The sequence below is a fragment of the Odontomachus brunneus genome, unplaced genomic scaffold (genome assembly GCF_010583005.1).
Source record: "Odontomachus brunneus isolate Ranch 3 - 2012 unplaced genomic scaffold, Obru_v1 Obru_scaffold_129, whole genome shotgun sequence".
In the NCBI taxonomy this organism is placed as follows: Eukaryota; Metazoa; Arthropoda; class Insecta; order Hymenoptera; family Formicidae; genus Odontomachus; species Odontomachus brunneus.
Genome location: NW_022639579.1, coordinates 740,903 through 759,326, shown reverse-complemented (window position 1 = coordinate 759,326; position 18,424 = coordinate 740,903). Strand labels below are relative to the sequence as shown.

Sequence of the window (18,424 nt, the reverse complement as noted above, 5' to 3'; positions counted from 1 at the left end):
CGATCGTCGGACGCTTGGAGAGGGAATAGTGGTGGGAGTCGCGGCGATCTTCCATCCTCTATCGCAAACGTAAGAACGAGAGAAATAGCATTATAAGACGTCTGGACAGAAATGCCGTCCTAAAATACGTGTGACACACACTAAGAAAACGCTTGACTCACACTGTCTCGTCTATACGTGAGCAATACGCGGTGTCCCGACGACTGTTTCGCTCGCTCGAACGTTCATACATTTTTCATTGTTAGCAAGGAAATTACTGTAATGTAAAAATCTTGGAGAAAGGTTTTTAGGAGGTTTTGACAAATGCTTCTTAATAACTATTCTTGAAAAAAAAATAAATATTATATTTATTTTAATATAGAATTCTGAACCAACATAGAATATGTTGCAACAATATAACGTTTGTGTAGGTTGTCGATCGAAGAAGAGTATTTTTAATTTTATTGTTGCATAAACACGCGAGATATAATTATTTCATATTTTATGCGTTCGAGTATCGTTCCATCGTTATAAAATTTGGTGACTCTAAAAAGGGCCGATTTTTGCGCCTGTTTCAAATAATTATTGTTCCTTATTACTATGGATACAAAAATGCGACCCGTTTCTACTATTGACTATCGACCTCAACTGCTTCGACACAAAAATCGGCCCTTCTCAGGGCCACCAAATTTTATAACGATGGAACGATACTCGAACGCATAAAATATGAAATAATTATATCTCGCGTGTTTATGCAACAATAAAATTAAAAATACTCTTCTTCGATCGACAACCTACACAAACGTTATATTGTTGCAACATATTCTATGTTGGTTCAGAATTCTATATTAAAATAAATCTAATATTTATTTTTTTTTCAAGAGTAGCTATTAAGAAGCATTTGTCAAAGCCTCCTAAAAACCTTTCCCCAAGATTTTTACATTACAGTAATTTCCTTGCTAACAATGAAAAATGCATGAACGTTCGAGCGAGCGAAACAGTCGTCGGGACACCGCGTATTGCTCACGTATAGACGAGACAGTGTGAGTCAAGCGTTTTCTTAGTGTGTGTCACACGTATTTTAGGACGGCATTTCTGTCCAGACGCTTATAATGCTATTTCTCTCGTTCTTACGTTTGCGATAGAGGATGGAAGATCGCCGCGACTCCCATCACTATTCCCTCTCCAAGCGTCCGACGATCGTATACCGCTAGCTCCCTCCACTCCGTGCTGCTCATGGCTCACCTACACGCAGCAGTATATGAGTGACGCGTTATCGTGTGCGAGTCACACGGATATTCGGACGGCATTAATGCCGGTCGTGTACGTATGTTACACTGCGATAGTATCGGATCAATATATATGAAAACTCTCCTCCTCGTTGAAGATTTATCTTAAACATTCGTGCAGTGTTCGTTATGAGTTGATAAATAAATAGGCTGTGAATAAAGCTGGGCAGCATGTCTACTGAAAAGAAACACTTGAAAGAGGTAGTAGATACGTCAGCAAAGCAGGATGAGACAGTTCCTTGGAGACTGGACGGTATACTGCTGCGAACGTTCCTACTTGTCACTTGTGTCAAAATGCTTTTGATTCCTACTTAGTCAGTATAGTTTTTTGTTAGCATGTTCATTATTGAGATTATTCATTGTATAAATTAATGTTGTTTGTACTTTAATCTACAGTCACTCCACTGACTTTGAAGTACACCGCAATTGGCTTGCCATCACATATAGTCTACCTCTCAAGGAATGGTATGTGAACACACAATCCCCATGGACTTTGGATTATCCTCCTCTGTTTGCATGGTTCGAGTACTGTCTCAGTCAGATGGCGGTGTTCTTTGATCCTGAGATGGTTAAAGTAGAGAATTTAAATTATGTATCACCAAATACTGTGTATTTCCAAAGGGGTACTGTCATACTTGCCGATTTGATATTTGCATATGGAGTAAGAGAGTATGTATGTTCATAGTAACATGACGGAATTATACTCTTAGATCAAGATGGATAAGACTCTTAGAACACAATACTCACAGAATGAACTAATCTCTGCAAGTACAAAACTTCTTTGTACAATTTTAGTGGATTCAATTCAATCTTAAGTAAACTGATTAAAAATAGATACTTTTCTTTTATAGGATTCTTTAACACAAAATACAGTTACAAAGGAATAATAAAGATATAGAAAAATTAAATTCTAAAGAATTTTGGCACAATATTGCAATCTATAACACAAATTTTCTTTGTAGAGCAGGCAGGACGTTTTGTAAATCTGCAAACAGCAACATAGTCTTTATAATTTTATCACTATGCAACATAGGACTTCTGGTAGTGGACCACATACACTTCCAATATAATGGCTTCCTACTTGGCATCTTGTTGATTTCAATGGCGAATGTGTCCATGATCGACAAACAGGTAAATTCCGCGGTACATTCTCGGAATTTACTTACAGATGTAAAAAGTAGTTTACTCTTTAGATGTCGATATTGCAAGGTGCTGCATGGTTCGCCGTTTTACTCAATTTAAAACACCTGTATATATACGTAGCACCAGCGTACATCATCTGGTTACTGAAGTCATATTGCCTGAATAGTGGGAAGTTCTTTAAACGAATATTCGCACTCGGGTTTATCGTTTTGACCGTTTTGCTGATATCTTTCGGTCCTTTCAGAACCCAATTACCACAGGTATTACATATTTCTCTAACAGCTAAGTAATCTTTGCATTTTCTATTGTTTCAATGTTTTCTTTTCACTAGGTGATGTCCCGTTTGTTTCCGTTTAAAAGAGGTTTGGTACACTCCTATTGGGCCGCAAACGGTTGGGCACTTTATATCGGTGTAGAAAAAGTGTTGTCTGTGATATGGAAACGTTTAGGATGGTTAAAAGACGCTAAATCTGCAGTGATGACGGGTGGACTTGTGCAAGAACAAACCTTCCTTATTTTACCCACTCCAACTCCCATTGTTACATTTATCTTTACTTTTTTGGCAATACTTGTGAGTTCAATGCAATTACTTACATAGATCTAAAAAAGAAATATAATACAAATAGATATAATGTAAAAGTGGTAACTCTTATTCTTTTCCATGTTAGATATCTTATATTTCTCAATATATTTTGTAATTACATTTTTTTTATATAAACTGTATTAAATAATTATCATTATTACAGCCTGCACTATGGTGCCTATTCTGTAAGAAGCACTACATGAACCCGAAATATTTTATTAGGTGCATTGTCCTATGCGCTTTAGGATCGTTCATGTTCGGCTGGCACGTACACGAAAAAGCTATACTGACCGCGATCGTTCCTTTATGGTAAGCACGTTCCTTTATTGAGTGCACGATATCGAATATCGTATTATTTTATGAAACATGCTATTGCACTTAAAACAATATAAAGTCAAGCCGAATTCCAATTTTACGGCGGAAGCTGAATTCACTAAAACTATGATGATTTTCATCACTGTTGGTCCATGCGGATCGAGTAAAATAATCATCGTTGATTGATAGATTATTGATAGATCTCTCGCCGGCGTGTGTAGCCGCGTAATCTAATACTGATAGATTAAAAAATATGATTATAAATTTATAAAAATCCACAATTTCGCATGACCGAAGAAACTAATGACAACCGACAACTTTTTCCAGCATTCTCGCAGCGACAGACGAAGAAGATGCACGGACATTCATAATTCTAAGTAGTGCCGGACACACCGCTCTTTTGCCACTTTTGTATCCCAATAATCTATTTCCGTTAAAAATAATATTGTCGCTGACGTATATGCTCTCGTCGATTGTATTTCTGACGAGTCGGCATGGCAAATCTCTGTTGCAATTACACGAGTGGTTGTACGTGATTCCGCTGCCGTTGGTCACAATCTACGAAACGGTGCTACACAAGTTACTGTTCAGCGACAGATTGCCATTCCTACCGTTAGCACTTACTTCCATATACTGCGCGATCGGTATCACTTACTGCTGGATACTGTATTACTGCATATATCTACGAAATAATGGTCGCACCGACGACAAAACAACGAGCAAATCAAAACGTCAAAGACTGAAGGATAAACGATCTTAGAAGATACGATCGTGTACAAGGCATGCGTATTTTCTAAATAAAGTTTATACACATCTGTTTCTTATACACAAGTGATGTGCTTTAGTTTTTTTGCTGTTTTTAATACAAATTTTGCTGGCATTTTTGAATCCACGACTGAAGGCGTAAAGAAGCTGAATTGAAAAGAACTGAACAATATATATAATGTGTAAACATTAAGCGCTATACTTTCATCGCGACAGCGGATGAGACCGGAAATTGGTGAAAGAAATTATTAGCTTCGATCAATATCACTCTTACTCTGCGTCACAGCCACAAGATGCCACTATCACAAGTTAGAGTAGAAAAAGCGTCAACCGAGACGAATTATCTCTCATACCAATTTCTAATCGTACTCCGCGAACGGAATACTTGGTTAATGTATTGTTGCGTAATTCTTATAAAAATGTCTTTGTAAGATTCCTGCAAAATGTTTCTTGAAATCTCTTTTCGAGTAGATAAAGCTCGAAATAAGTGAAAAGTGAAAGCTTAGGACAAAATTAGTGTTGCGCGCATTGTGCTACGCATTTACTGCTTTCGATCAGTGCCTCAATCGTCAAAGCTCATTTTTGTCGGCTGATAGCGGATTGTCTTGTGTTTTTCAAACTCATCGTGGTTGCCCTCGAAGCATACGGGACAGTACAGATCGCCGGTACAACCCATACATTGCACAAGATCCGCAGTCTGCTCGCACATTACGCACGTAGGCTTCTCATCCTCATCTTCGCTTCTATTCGGAATCTAAATATTAATTTAGAAGAAAAATAAGACCTATATATGAATCATTCGCGAATGTCTAATACAAAATTCAATTTTTGTTGTGCGGAAAGAAATTTCTACTGCTTACACATATCCTATTAATTTATTATAAATCTAAGTTTAATATCTATTCAACATAGCCATAAAAGTACGATTTATTCGACATGTACTCACCTCGGAATCCATTGCCTCCACATCTTTCAATTCCTCCTTCTCATACTTGGCCTCTAACATCGCTTCAGCTAAAGCCTTGTTAATTAATTTCTTCGTCACCTTCTCCTCATCATCGTCGATACCCTTCTTACTTTCATTAACATTCTACAAAGTACACGACTCATGGTTATAATTTTATATTTCTAGTTTACATCTTCACCTACTCACAGTTTTGTCACGCTCGTCTCGTAAAGAATTCAGTTTCTCTTGTATCTCTTTGCAAGGATCATTGGTCGCAGATAATTCCAAGTACTCCTGAATCAAGTCATCCATCTTCTCTTGATCAGTTCTGGTGTCCACTTGATGTATCTGAAATTAATGATCGATGAATATTTCTTGATAAATGTGTAATATGTATAGTTTACATACATTCATGACATTACTATTCCCATTGGCCTCTGGATCTTGATCTTTCAACAATGCCAATCTTCTTTTTATTTCATCGACACTAGGCAATGGAATGTTTTGCTCCTTGTTTTTCAGTTTCTGCAATCTATCGACAATTTCTTGATCGGCTGGTTCTAGTCCCTTCTTAAATTGGTCCCATGGATTTGTATGCTTGTATATCACTACTGGAGGTCTAGCTGGATTTTCTAATGAATCCAACCTAATAATGAAATACACATAATGATGCATTGACAGTTTCATAAAATATTTTTTATGTAATAATTAGAATTTTTCTTACTTCATAGTAATATCAATTGGTGCAAGTGGCTCTTTACTTATGTCAGATGACGAAGTATCACTTGTGGAGGCTTCAGGACTCGATTTTTTCATATTGTTTAATTTATTGTGACAACACCCGCAAACTTTCTTCACTCCTACATTAGGAATATCACACTTGTACTTGAGACACTTGTTGCAGTAAGAAAAGCCACAGCTTGGACAACCGATCTATGCAACAGAAAAAAAAATGAAAAATAAGCAAAGCGATGATTTTTTTATTTCAACAATATTATTTTAATGAACTAACCTAATAACGGTAGAGAAAAACAACGACACTCACGTTTTTCGTGAAGAACGAAAATTTGGTTTGGCAAGTATTGCAGGACATTCTTTTAACTTTTTATGGATATTCTCTTAGCATGACAAAAAAGGATATTATATAAATCTGAGAACGATCACAAAAAACTCAAAAGATTTTGACGTTTTCCCACTGTCACCTAAGGCGTTTTTTCGTTTCGTAACCACGGTAGCGTTTGGTTGGTTAGTTTGGTCCACTTACACTCGCAACGCCATGAGCGTCATTTACATGGACGTAGAAATATCTGGACGGAGCATATTTCGCGGGGAGTGAACTCACAGGGGTGAGAGGAATGAAAGTCGGAAATGATCACCAAATATGGCGGCGGCTTATATCACGGAGCACAATAACTGCGTTCGGCATTGTAAATCCTTCCTTCCTTCTTTCAATATTTGGCTAGAGGCGCATCCATGACTCATGCCCCAACGCCATTACTCATTCGGCATTGTAAATCGAAGACGTCGGATTGCTCTTTTATTTCGAAAATGCACAGAAGTGAGAAAGATACGAGATCTCGTATCTTTTTCATTTTTTTATATATATATATATATATATATATATATATATATATATATATATATATATATATATATATATATATATATTTATGGTGTGTCACTTTTGATCACCAAAGATGGTTGCGACGAAGATTTCCCTTCACCGCGCTGACTTCACACCCCGCGCCCATAAAAATACTTTGCGCTCCGTCCAGATATTCCTACGTCCATGGTCATTTATCTTTGTTGCTCGAGGCGTTGCGAGGGTTAAGTGGACCAACCAACCAAACGATATCGTGGTCACGAAACGAAAAAACGTCTCTATACGTACAGGTTTAAGCTGATAGGCCTGTTCTTTGTAGCTGCACTGCTGAACTAGTGCAATAAGTTAGAGTGAGAAAAAGTATATTTGTCTCGCTTCAGTATATTGCAATATAGTGCACAAAGAACAAGCCTTAGACTGATATTACATGTGTCGTACGACAAGCTTTTTGTATTCGTTCATTGGTTGACGAACAGAGAACCTAGAAAATACTCTATTCGCCAACCAATAAACGTATCCGAAAAGCTTGTCGTACGATACATGTAATATCAGCCTAATGCAGAATTCACACCGCGTCCGACGTACGACGTCTGATATCTAATAGGAGAACAGCTTTCTAATAGAGAATTCAATTCTCTAAAATGAATAATGCCTCTGCTCCATACATGCGGTGAGCTCCGGTAAAATGCTGCGGTGACCAATTAGATACGGGGAACGCGCGATACTTTTCTCGGAATTCCCAACTGTCCGTTCCGCGACATACCCATTTCGGGCGCTTACTTGACCACATGTCGTCACGACGATCGCGCGATATTTACTTTCGGCACTCTCGACAATACTCGCACACAACGTTCTCTTCCAACGGATTGATAATTCGCATTATCACATGACAAACGCGTTATACTCAAAACTATCTGTTACGCGAGATGACCACTTCGGGTGTTTACTTGACAATATTTCGTCACGACAAACGCGCGAGACTTATTTCGACACTTTCGACAATATTCGCGCACATCACTCTTCTTTGACGGATAGGTGATGCGAGGAATAACAAATCACGGCTCGCATTTTCGATCGCCATTAACATCACAAATGCGCAAATTCACAACTGCTTATTTCGCGACGTACCTATTCCATACGAGGTATTTGACGATATCTCGCCACGACGAACGCGTAACACTTACTTTCAGCACTTCCAGCGATGATCCACGCACGAAACTCATCCTGGGGTACTATTTTGTACACGTTTACCGACAACTGTCGGATCGGTAGACATCGTTGCGCAGCTTTTTTATACCATAGAAAAGCTGCGCAACGACGTCTACCGATCCGACAGTTGTCGGTAAGCGTGTACGGAATAGTATCCCTGGGTAAACTGAAATCGTACAACAACGTAAGACGATTTGTGAAATACATTACGTGCGCGTTACAATTCGTCTTCGGTCAGTATGGCCAACTCATGAGAAACATCAACAAGCCGAACATTATTGGTTATCAGCAAATAAGGGTCTATTAAACCCGTTATTTCTGATTGGCTGAAATAGTTCCAAAGTCTCCGTTACGAGCCGCCACTTTCCAGGGACCCGATTCTTGGGCGCGTTTGAAAACACATTGGCCGCGTTCAGTAGAACAAGTGATCAGTAAGCGCTCAGGGAGCTCTTGTATATGATTTGGCATATTCTTTTAGATCTCCAACTATACTCCAATCAGATGCAAGAGCTCACTGAGCGCTTACTGATCACTTGTTCTACTGAATGCAGCCATTGGTTCGACCTGGTAATTCACTAGATAATTCTTTGCACCGGTTAGTTATGTCCAATCGTACCGCGGTCAATCGGGACCCTCCCTAGTATATGCTTGAGTATATAGACATGGGCCGGTATTCATAGTCCGATCTTATATTTAAGATCATCTTAAGTACTATCTTAAGATGTCATGAACCAATCACAGAGCCGTATTCGCATCTTAAGACATTACTTAAGACGGTCTTGAAATAAGATTCGACTATGAATACTGGCCATATTACTACTTCGTTTCGATCGTAGGGTGCGTTCAGATTCTTTACCCGGATGCACTATGGGCTGCGTTCGGAAACACACACTGTGTGCACACTACTAGACAATAGCCGTTGGAGTGAGCGAAATACTAGAGTGAGATAAAAAGAGAGGGAGAGTACTCGAGTGACTTTTCCGAACGCAGTCCTAATTAGGGATGGGTAAAAAGAATCGATGTTTAGAAAACATTGATGCTCGCTTATTAGCCTGGTTTACATCGTGCACTTGATACGCGTACTAAATAATAACTTTCTATTAGATAATTTTATGACTCCTGCACATAGGACGCAATAATACTTGCCGCGCGGCGGAAGTTCGCGCGACAGCCAATCAATATGCTGCTTTCCGTAATAATCTTCTAGCTCCTACGGAAAAACAACATATTGATTGGCTATCGCGCGGACTTCCGCCGCGCGGCAAGCATTACCGTGTCCTGCGTGCAGGAGCCATTAATATCGACAATGCATATCAACAGCGACGCATTTTATCAATACAATACGTTTTGTTGATGAGTATTATACTAACTTAATATACCGTTGTTTATATATATCGTCGATATTAAGATTATCTAATAGAAAGTTACTATTTAGTACGCGTATCAAGTGCACGATGTAAACTAAGCTAAGGCTGCGTTCAGATTCCTTACCCGAGTGCACTCTAATACAAGAAGTGCTATAGTATATGTAACATATACTATAGTGTTTCTAGTAACAGAGTGCGCCCGGGTAGGGAATCTGAACGCACCCTAATAGGTATCCTGAACGCAGCCATAAGTGGCGCCTAGTAGCGGAAAATTTTAAACTAACAAAAATAGTAGGCTAGCTAAAATAAATCATTCAGCCGAGATTCAAATCCTACTTAGTTTATTAATCTATCGTTATGTTTATGCATAGTTTTCTTTTATTTTTAAATTACACAATTTAACTACAAATTTCTTTCTTTTCTTCAATATTATCCATTACTATGTCTTGTTTTTTATCTTTGCGAACCTATCACATGAAGTTTACCCCTTCCATTGTCCATTTTCCCGCGGATTTTGTTACAATCGCGATGTAATGTTATGAAGGTGTGCTTGCAATGCGTTTTATAAATAGTGTAACATTAATATTCTCGTGAAAGTTGTTTATTTTCTAATCGATATTTCTTCATATCGTCATTACTATTTATTTGTCGACGCACACGATCGGTCAGATCCTTCCCGTTGATCGAAGTCTTCGTCGAAGTCTAGGTTAGGACGACGATGCTAAATTGACAGATCTTTGTATTGTATCATAATCTACAGTAATTATCTACAGTAATTACTACAAAACTCTTTCGAGTAGGAATTGTGCTTTACAAAATACGAGGTAAATTTAATGATACAACGATTTAAATGTCATTTCATTAAAATGTGTAATTGTTCCAATATTTTTGTTCAAAAGAAAAATATTCAATTTAACAATACTTTCTTTTAACAGGTTTAATCAACAGAATAAAGCAATGGATGTTTCCGTGGAAGATGATTGTACAGTAGAAGTAATTACACATTCAAAGAAAAAAACGCTGAAACAAGGTATGTTTACTCTTAAGTTTATTTTTTAGAAATATTTATGATATATGTTCTGTATGTATATGCAGAATATCTGTATATTTAATTGATTATTTGATATTTCAGCACAACTGCCATTTCAAACATTAAGTGCCTCTAAATCTCCAAACAGTACAAATAATATGCCTAACAAAAAGAGGAAGGTAGTATCGCCTTTAGAAGAAATTAAGAATAGTAAAATGATAAAATATGCAAAGGAGAACTCTGCTAAAGACATCTCTGAAGAAAAAGAAAAAGTAGAAGAAAAATCTGACACTGATAGCGAATGTATTGAATTAATATCAGATCAAGAAGAAAAAGACTTAGAACAAAGTAGTGAACAAAATGATGAGGAAAAAACGAAAATTGAGACACCTAAAAGGAATTTTATAAAAAAAAATAAAACACTGAAAAAGTCCCAAAAGAAATCTGGTGCTTTGACAAAGTTTCTCACAAAAGCAGACAGTGAACCCACAAGCACTTCACTCAAATCAAGGACTCAAGAACTAGATTGTCAAAATACATCCCGTGAAGAAAATGGCGAAATTCCTTTAAGTTTGCAATCCCTTGAATCTCCATTGCATATGTCTCATGTGAGCAAAGAAATGAATCAAGTTAATGTTATAGAAAATCCTAATATCAGCCAAGAGTCAGATTCTGATATTGCTATTTTATCTTCGGATGATGAAGCTCCAAGCGAATTAGATAAATCCATAACAAGTATAAATGAAGAAAAGACTATAAAATCACCAATTCCTACTACCCCAAAGAGTGGGGACAAGGATGAGAAAATAAAATTTAAAAAATTAACACCTAAGCAATTAGAAAAAAGGCAAGAAATAGCCAAGAGAAAGGAGGAAAAGGCAAAATTAAAAATGGTATGTTACATAGTAAAGTTTTAAACTCTTTTGTTTGTGTGCATAGTTATGCTTTATACTTGTCATTTATTTTTCCTCTTTTAGGAGAAAGAGAAGAAACGGCTAGAAGAGAAAGCGGATCGTCGAAGAAAGAGAGAAGAGAAGCAGAAACAGAAGGAAGAAAAGGAGAAACTAGAGAAACAGCAAAAGAAAAAGGAGAAGGAAATGAAAGAACTTAAGAAACAAATGGAAATCGAGTATGAGTATTTTATTGAATTTTATTGTCGCCTTTTTTTACACTTTTATTAAGCTCTATTTGTTTCTGTAGACAAAAACAAAAAGAAAAAGAAGCGAAAGAAGAAGAGCGAAGAAGGCGAGAAGAAGAGAAGAGGAAGAAAGAAGAGGAAAAGTTGGAGGCCGAGCGTAAGAAACAGAAGGCGGCATCGAATTTCGCCAGTTTCTTTGTCTCTAAGAAACAAGAAGCTAAATCCACAGAGGAGGAGAGCGACATCGAAGCGAAAAATTTTATGCCTTTCGAGGTGAAAGTAGACATGAGAGTCGCACCAGTATGTCGAAGAATGTTGAGTAAACAGCAAAAATCATTATTGGATGAAAAATGCAACGCGAAAGACACGAAGAGGTCCGAACTATATCTCGAGGATGTCAGGAAAGGTAGAATCGTACCACGAACTTCTTCCAAAACGTGGCCACTCGAAACGAAGGACGATGATATTGTTATATTAGGTAAATATTATGTTCATCAAGCTATATGTTTGATAAATCTTTGACTACAACAACTTCATCTTTGACAACTTAAAATTGAGACATGTAATAGTGCTCTTAGTACGAACCGAGTAGTTATTTTTATATTTTTTTAAAAAACTATGTATATTAATCATGGTACTCTCTCGATTATTCTAATATTCACTGTATATCTAGATAACTACCTGTAGATTATTCGAATAGTTGAGTATTCAGATTTTAACGCTATTAATACACATACAATTATTTCTATAGATGAAGACAACAATGGCAACTCCAACATAATTATGGAGACGCATCACTTGGAAAAACATCGACCGAAGTTACTGCAGTTCGATGACAACCGTCGTCCTCCATATTGGGGCACGTGGAGGAAACAAAGCAACGTCATAAAGCCGCGGCAACCGTTTGTGAAAGACCAGGTAAGAATCATCGTGTCTCACGTTAACGATATTCAAAGGAGATCGAAGAGACTGAGGTTGAATCTTAAAAATACTCAAATCGAAAAATACTTTAGAAGAATGAGATAAGAGTGTGATTTTCTAGTCATAGATTTTTATTATTATTCTAACGTTGATAAAAATTTCTTACCGAAGTAGCTCTTTTAACTGCCGCTAAGAAGGACTGATCGCACTAATACTAGGTCGAAGTAATCTCTCTTTGGATTCAATATAATTTTCAGTTGATCGCGTCGATTATGCTCTTCCGCAATAGAAGAGTTGCGGTGCGACATATATCTACATTTATCTTAAAAATTTACATGATAAATCCTTCGATCTTCGTAGAAACAGAACGCTATATCGTTTTGTCGAACAGTTTGCACCCAATGGTTCTTAACGCTTGAATGCGAGGTATCCATTTTGTGAAGTCACAAGATATACCATTGCTTCAGGCAGTACGTAGAAACGAACTCTTTTCTTCATCTCTTAATTCTCACTTATGTCTCGTCGATTTCCGTGAGTAAAAAGAGAAAACTTGGACGTCTCTTCCACTCTTCAGACGGCTGTTGGTCTCCGTGAGCGTTAAGAACAACCGGTTTGCGTCACTCGTTCGATGAGTTATCCATACGTCGGTTAGCTTTTACGTACTTTTAAGTACTTTATTCGTCAATCCTTATATAGTATATAAAAGGTATGTCGTTAACGTGTTCGTCTTCTGTCCGCATCGGTGGCGAATGAGCGATTTCGACTCGCGTCGATCCTAAATCTCCGCTGGTAGAACGTTCATCTTGTCACCGCGCAGCCCTCTAGCCCCGTGGAACAACGGATAGGCGTTCTTCCGGTGCACTTTGCGATGCTTGGCCAGGTGATCGCTGCGCGCGAACTTCTTCGAGCACATCTCGCATTCATAAGGTTTTACGCCCGAATGCGAGCGCCGGTGTCGCGCTAACTCGTCCGATCGGCTGAAACGCCATCCGCAGCCGGGCCATGTGCATGCGAATGGCTTCTCGCCGGTATGCCGGCGCAAGTGAGCTTTCAAGTGGGACGCCTTGGCGTAGACCTGAAATCCAAGTTCAGTTTTCAGATTTGCTTGAAATTAATCAAATTTATGGGAACGGAACTAATCAATTTTATGAAAATAAATTAGACGTTTTATACGACGAAAGCGAATCTTCCATTCATTATGGACATTGCTGATGTACATTTCACATCTACATTACGGTAATCTTTGAAGAGAAATCTTTAGAAGAAAGCAATGCAATTGGCAAAGTTCTCAGATTACAATCAATCAATTAAAAATCAAATAAAGTAATAAGAATCGAACGTCAGCTTGTTTCTCTCTCTCTTTTTATTTTTTATTTTCTCTTCATTAAAAATCTTTAAAATATCACAAATTTATTGAAACAACTTAAAATTTAGCAGAGTTTAGTCATTTTGTTCATATCTCGATGACAAGCTCGTTTCTTTCAAACTTTCAGCGCCAATATTTTCTCGAGGAGAAATAAGTTGTTTTTCTACGAGAAATAGTGGCCTGAAGAAATGGTTCGCCCTTGTCGTATGAGACGCTTGGAATGTTGCATATTGAGCGAGTCGTTACCTTCACACATCCTGGATAAGTACATGGAAAGCATCGGTCCTCGGCTGCGGTCGCTAAACTGCGATTGGTGTAATCGTGTGTCGCTAACGCGGCGGTAGCTGCTGACGAGATTAGGAGACTGTTGTCTAACTGATTGTTGTTATAATCTGCAATCGCGAGACGCGTATATTAGTCGCGAGTTTAACGTGTGATCATCAGAAAGAAGGTGGACGTTCCGAGCGCGGTTATTAGCGTTACGTGCGATACGTTAATTGACTTTATCTCGGGCGATGCAGATCGATGCGCTGGAATGACTCGCGATAGCTCGCGGCGATAGTTCGCGCACGTTTCGCGTACCTATCGTGTTCGCTCCTAGCGTGTTCTCCAATGCGCACAAGTCGATCCCAAGCACTAGCAACGGCTCCTCGCACTGCGGCGTCTGCTGCGGATTCGGTAGCGGCAGATGCAGGAATCCTTCGCATCCCGCAGTGCACAGCGGCGTCCTTTCCGGCAGGCCGGAGTCCCAGCTCTTCTCCAGACACCAGTCCAGCTCAGAGTCCAGTTCGCTCAATTCGCTTAGACAACCTGTGCAAACGTTCGCAAAGCGACACGTGTAATTAGTCGCAGCGTGCCTCGTGATATATCATACTTTTATATTCTCGTTTCTGTAGCATTGACGATTAATTTTTCGATCACGCGATCTGGAGTCTAGAGTCTCTCGCGAAAAGTCGATGTATTATTTTTAATTTATTTACATGTATTACGACGATTCATTAGTTAAAATATTCCTTTTTAACTTATAGTCTTGAAGTATTAAAATGCACACACGTGCAAGGATAGTTTGCCATACTTCTCAAGTATTTCAAGTATATCTATTATGCATGTTTCTGCTAACGTCGTTCAAATCTTAATCTGAGTTTAAATCTTTGTTTGATAGTCGTTTCTACCAACTTCAGTTAACTTAACCATTCCAACGGAACTGACCAATTGCATCTATTAATTCAGACTAACAAAAAATGCAATTGAATCAATTTTGTTAGAATAACCAACCGGTTAAGTTAACCACAGTTAGTAGAAATGGCTATAAATAGAGTTTAAATACAAATCAAGGTTTAACCGACGTTGAAACTAACAAAAACCTGTCAGAATGATCCAACAATCATTCTGATTTTCATTCATTCTGAAATTCATCAAACTAAAAAATGATGCAACCTTCTTGCCGCGGATTATACTCTTCCAATCAACGAACGCTAATATTTTTCGGGAAAGTTCTCCTCCGGTCAATCTGAATTGTTCGATTATATACGTGCAAATGCATACCTGACGATGTAAGCGTATTGGTAGGCAACCAGTCGTTCCACGACGACGACTTGGTGGAGTAAGTTAAGTCAGTGTAGCAATCCATCTCTCTCGAATTCGTCGCGATGTTCGACTCTCTGGCTGTCGATATTATCCCGAAATCGTCGCTGAGCGTCTCGCACGACACCTCGTAATCGTACGGTAAATTTATCGTGGTCGGAGAGAGTAATTGCCTCTCGACACCGGTGTCCATCGTTAGGCCCAAGGTGGAGTACAGCAGTTCGTCCGACATCTGTGAATCACATGAATGCAACGTTCGTGAGCTTCTTTCATTTCGAATTACAACTTCTAACTACCATTTTCGCCACTCTCAGAGATTCAGCACTCTTGAGCAAACCGCGTGACAATGAATGCATGCCAAACGAAACATATTGAGATACAGATAAAATGTAATGATACAAAAGATCATTACTTCATTGATTGAATACCGCGCGAATATACGCGACTATTTGCGATCCTGCACGCACTACGCTGCTATGCTATACTCACATCGAACGTCGTGGCTTCCTCGATCATGATGTCGAGCGATTAGCCAAGGAAACTAGGACTGAGATCGATCTCTCGCACGGGAGTGCACTTTTCGCGTCACAAAACGCCGGACTACAGTTTTCCCAATAACGATTGCGTCCGGTGTCCAAAGTGCATGGTCGCACCGAGACTTTGCTAAGTCAGATTTTTCGATCACACAAGAGAGAATCCGTCTATCGATCACCGCGCATCAATCTAAGCAGACTCAGGCGATTGTGTTCGAGGTGTGTTCGAGTGGTGTTAAGCCGTGGCTTGCTCCTATCATATCATAGCCGCGATCTGTTTGACGATGAGAACGGACATTCGCGAGATCACGGATCCAATCGCCAGGAGATATCAGATCGGACCAGCAGCAACGACGGCGATGACGGTCGAGCGATGGTTCAAGAGCGACTTGGAGCGCAAAGAAGAAAGATTCATATTTCGACTCGACCGTTCCCTATCGCGATTATCGAGACGACCTTGAACACAGGTTATACCGATGTGTCCGCTCTGCGCACGGAAGAAGACGCGCGTTTGTCGGCGAAACTGAGTAAACAACACCGGCGGATGGAGGGACGACGGGCACGCATGCACTTCGGCGCGGGTCACGCGCGTCGGGGGTCGGGGGTCGTGTGGTGTCGCCGAGACCGCAACTCGATCGAGACTGCAACTGGTGGTCGTTCTTCAGCCGAGAAGACGTCGGCGGGAGTATGTGACGAGAGTGCGTGGCGCATGGCTCCTCCGAGATAAGGATGTTAGCCTGTGCCAACCGGTGCCGTCACCGCGCCGATCCCGAGGGACCGGCCGATCGCGCGCGGCCGATCCAGAACACCGAGAGCGCGAATGCGCGCCAGCCAGCACCACCATCACCATCACCGTCATCACCACCACCGCTATCACCACCGTCACCTACCACCACTGGCACCGTCGTCGTCCTCATCGTTTCTACTCTCTTAGTCCGCAGATATTAATCGCTAGAGAGGGATTCGAGTGTCTCGCAAGCGGCTTAGCTAGGAGGCTGGCAGTAGCGGGTAGCTTTTGATCTTTTGCGACCACAAGAGCGGGAGAAGCGAGGAGAAGGATGTGAAATTATCAGGTGCTCAGGAAGGGAAGAAGAGCAATTTAGACCTGATCAAGCCTAGATCAAAATCAAGATTTAGACCTAGATCAAGTTAGATTTAAATGTTTTAGTTCGATCATATGATACATTATAGTATTTTGTGATCATGATTCAACGGAAAGATTTGTGTGTAACTCTAAATTCAGATCTGAGTGTTTCATTTGAAATAAGTTTCAAGTAACGACTGTTAATACAGGTCTTAGGGTATGAGTCTATAACAGAGGGGGCATAAATATTTTTTTGTTTCTTTCTTTTTCAATTGTACTCTTGCAAACTCCAATTGGCACTTGTCTGTTAAACACATTCTTTTTTTTTTATATTAGAGATCTCCTTTTGTTTTATTTATTACGACTATATGGAACTCAATCTGGATAGAGTAGACTGAGACGAATCGAATCAAAATAAGTTTTGATACAGTTGTCGTTAGTTTTTTATTTCAAACAAACTGTTTCAAGTGTCAGAGATTATTAACATGATAAAATAGTTCGTTTGAGGTGAAAAATTAACGACAACTGTCTTGAAACTTATTTTGATCCGATTCGCTTCGGTCTACCTTGCTGGTTTCGATAGTCAGCACATGTCGAACTTGATCCCATCCCTACCGACCGAACAATTAGTCCGCTTATTTATGATTCCCCGGACAGCGCTGATAATCGCGATGCTCTCACGTCGTCTATCACCGCCGCGCCAATTCGCCGGACAAATAGCATCGCGAATTCGGGAGAGAGAAAGAGCGAACACCCTTTCTTCGTCTTTGGGGATGTCTCGGGGATGCCGTCGCGTTGTCGAGCACGTGGCTCGGGCGCCAGATAGATATACGCTATATATATATATACAGGGTGTTGAAAAAAAAGGGTCACATATTTTGATAGCAGGTAGTATTGATCAAAACAAGAAGAAAAGTTCTAATTAACATGGGTCCTAAGACTAATATCTTCTAAGATACAAGCTATTTTGTTATTTGAGCTCTTTGTCATTTTCTTATTAGTCGTGTCATCTTTAGAATGTAATGATCAAAGGAGTAGAGGAGAGTAGGGTACAATGGGGATATCTTTTTTCTAGGTGCCTTAAAAAATAAAAAATTAACAAAGAGAGCTAAAGAAACAATTTTTATTTTAATATGAAATGTAATCATTTATCTTCCATAAAAAAACTGAAGTAAAGAAACTGAATGTATGATAACAAAATAAAAACTCTTTTTACAAAAAACAAAAAATTTTAATGCTGAAACATGCGTGAGAGTGAAGATAAATGATTACATTTTATATTAAAATAAAAATTGTTTTTTTATCTCTCTTTGTTAATTTTTTTATTTTTTAAAGCACCTAGAAAAAACATATTCCCACTCTCTCCTACTCCTTTGTTCATTACATTCTAAAGATGACACGACTAATAAGAAAATGACAAAGAGCTCAAATAACAAAATAGCTTGTATCTTAGAAGATATTAGTCTTAGGACCCATGTTAATTAGAACTTTTCTTCTTGTTTTGATCAATACTACCTGCTATCAAAATATGTGACCCTTTTTTTTCAACACCCTGTATATATATATATA

The 18,424-nt window shown here is 39.1% G+C and overlaps 4 protein-coding genes across 9 annotated transcripts in view; 2 read left to right on the top strand and 2 right to left on the bottom strand.

Moving 5' to 3' along the window:
* The first annotated feature begins 1,225 nt into the window (after window positions 1–1,225).
* LOC116849956 (probable dolichyl pyrophosphate Glc1Man9GlcNAc2 alpha-1,3-glucosyltransferase) lies at window positions 1,226–4,135 on the top strand. Its single transcript, XM_032827666.1, has 7 exons — window positions 1,226–1,582; window positions 1,665–1,937; window positions 2,231–2,399; window positions 2,462–2,671; window positions 2,743–2,982; window positions 3,158–3,303; window positions 3,637–4,135. Exons 1-7 carry the CDS (start codon window positions 1,440–1,442, stop codon window positions 4,067–4,069), a joined length of 1,614 nt encoding a protein of 537 aa, XP_032683557.1. The 5' UTR covers window positions 1,226–1,439; the 3' UTR covers window positions 4,070–4,135.
* On the bottom strand, window positions 3,067–7,861 carry LOC116849957 (abscission/NoCut checkpoint regulator). 5 transcript variants are annotated; one of them, XM_032827668.1, is made up of 6 exons: window positions 7,808–7,861; window positions 5,745–5,953; window positions 5,429–5,666; window positions 5,228–5,368; window positions 5,021–5,164; window positions 3,067–4,828 (listed from the first exon to the last, which is right to left on the bottom strand). In XM_032827668.1, exons 1-6 carry the CDS (start codon window positions 7,844–7,846, stop codon window positions 4,637–4,639), a joined length of 963 nt encoding a protein of 320 aa, XP_032683559.1. In that variant the 5' UTR covers window positions 7,847–7,861; the 3' UTR covers window positions 3,067–4,636. The 5 variants fall into 5 exon arrangements, with proteins under 5 accessions (XP_032683559.1, XP_032683558.1, XP_032683562.1 ...); XM_032827667.1 differs by lacking the exon at window positions 7,808–7,861 and adding an exon at window positions 6,066–6,520; XM_032827671.1 differs by lacking the exon at window positions 7,808–7,861 and adding an exon at window positions 6,066–6,518 and having other exon boundaries at window positions 5,745–5,880.
* A 1,832-nt stretch (window positions 7,862–9,693) lies between these two features.
* The window catches only part of LOC116849954 (chromatin assembly factor 1 subunit A-B), a 17,384-nt gene continuing 8,653 nt past the window's right edge, over window positions 9,694–18,424 (top strand). The window contains exons 1-6 of the mRNA XM_032827663.1: window positions 9,694–10,023; window positions 10,135–10,229; window positions 10,332–11,122; window positions 11,207–11,358; window positions 11,430–11,845; window positions 12,119–12,285. Of these exons, the coding sequence (XP_032683554.1) occupies window positions 10,157–10,229; window positions 10,332–11,122; window positions 11,207–11,358; window positions 11,430–11,845; window positions 12,119–12,285 (1,599 nt within the window). The 5' untranslated portion in view covers window positions 9,694–10,023; window positions 10,135–10,156. The remainder of the gene's footprint in view (window positions 10,024–10,134; window positions 10,230–10,331; window positions 11,123–11,206; window positions 11,359–11,429; window positions 11,846–12,118; window positions 12,286–18,424) is intronic.
* The window catches only part of LOC116849955 (Krueppel-like factor 7), an 11,509-nt gene continuing 5,526 nt past the window's right edge, over window positions 12,442–18,424 (bottom strand). The window contains exons 1-5 of one of the 2 annotated variants that reach the window (XM_032827664.1): window positions 15,728–16,588; window positions 15,200–15,470; window positions 14,237–14,464; window positions 13,901–14,046; window positions 12,442–13,363 (exon numbers count right to left, since the gene is read on the bottom strand). In XM_032827664.1, coding sequence (XP_032683555.1) covers window positions 13,064–13,363; window positions 13,901–14,046; window positions 14,237–14,464; window positions 15,200–15,470; window positions 15,728–15,754 — 972 coding nt within the window. In that variant the 5' untranslated portion in view covers window positions 15,755–16,588 and the 3' untranslated portion in view covers window positions 12,442–13,063. Of the gene's footprint in view, window positions 13,364–13,900; window positions 14,047–14,236; window positions 14,465–15,199; window positions 15,471–15,727; window positions 16,589–18,424 lie in introns of those variants that run through there. The other variant, XM_032827665.1, reaches the window with a different exon arrangement.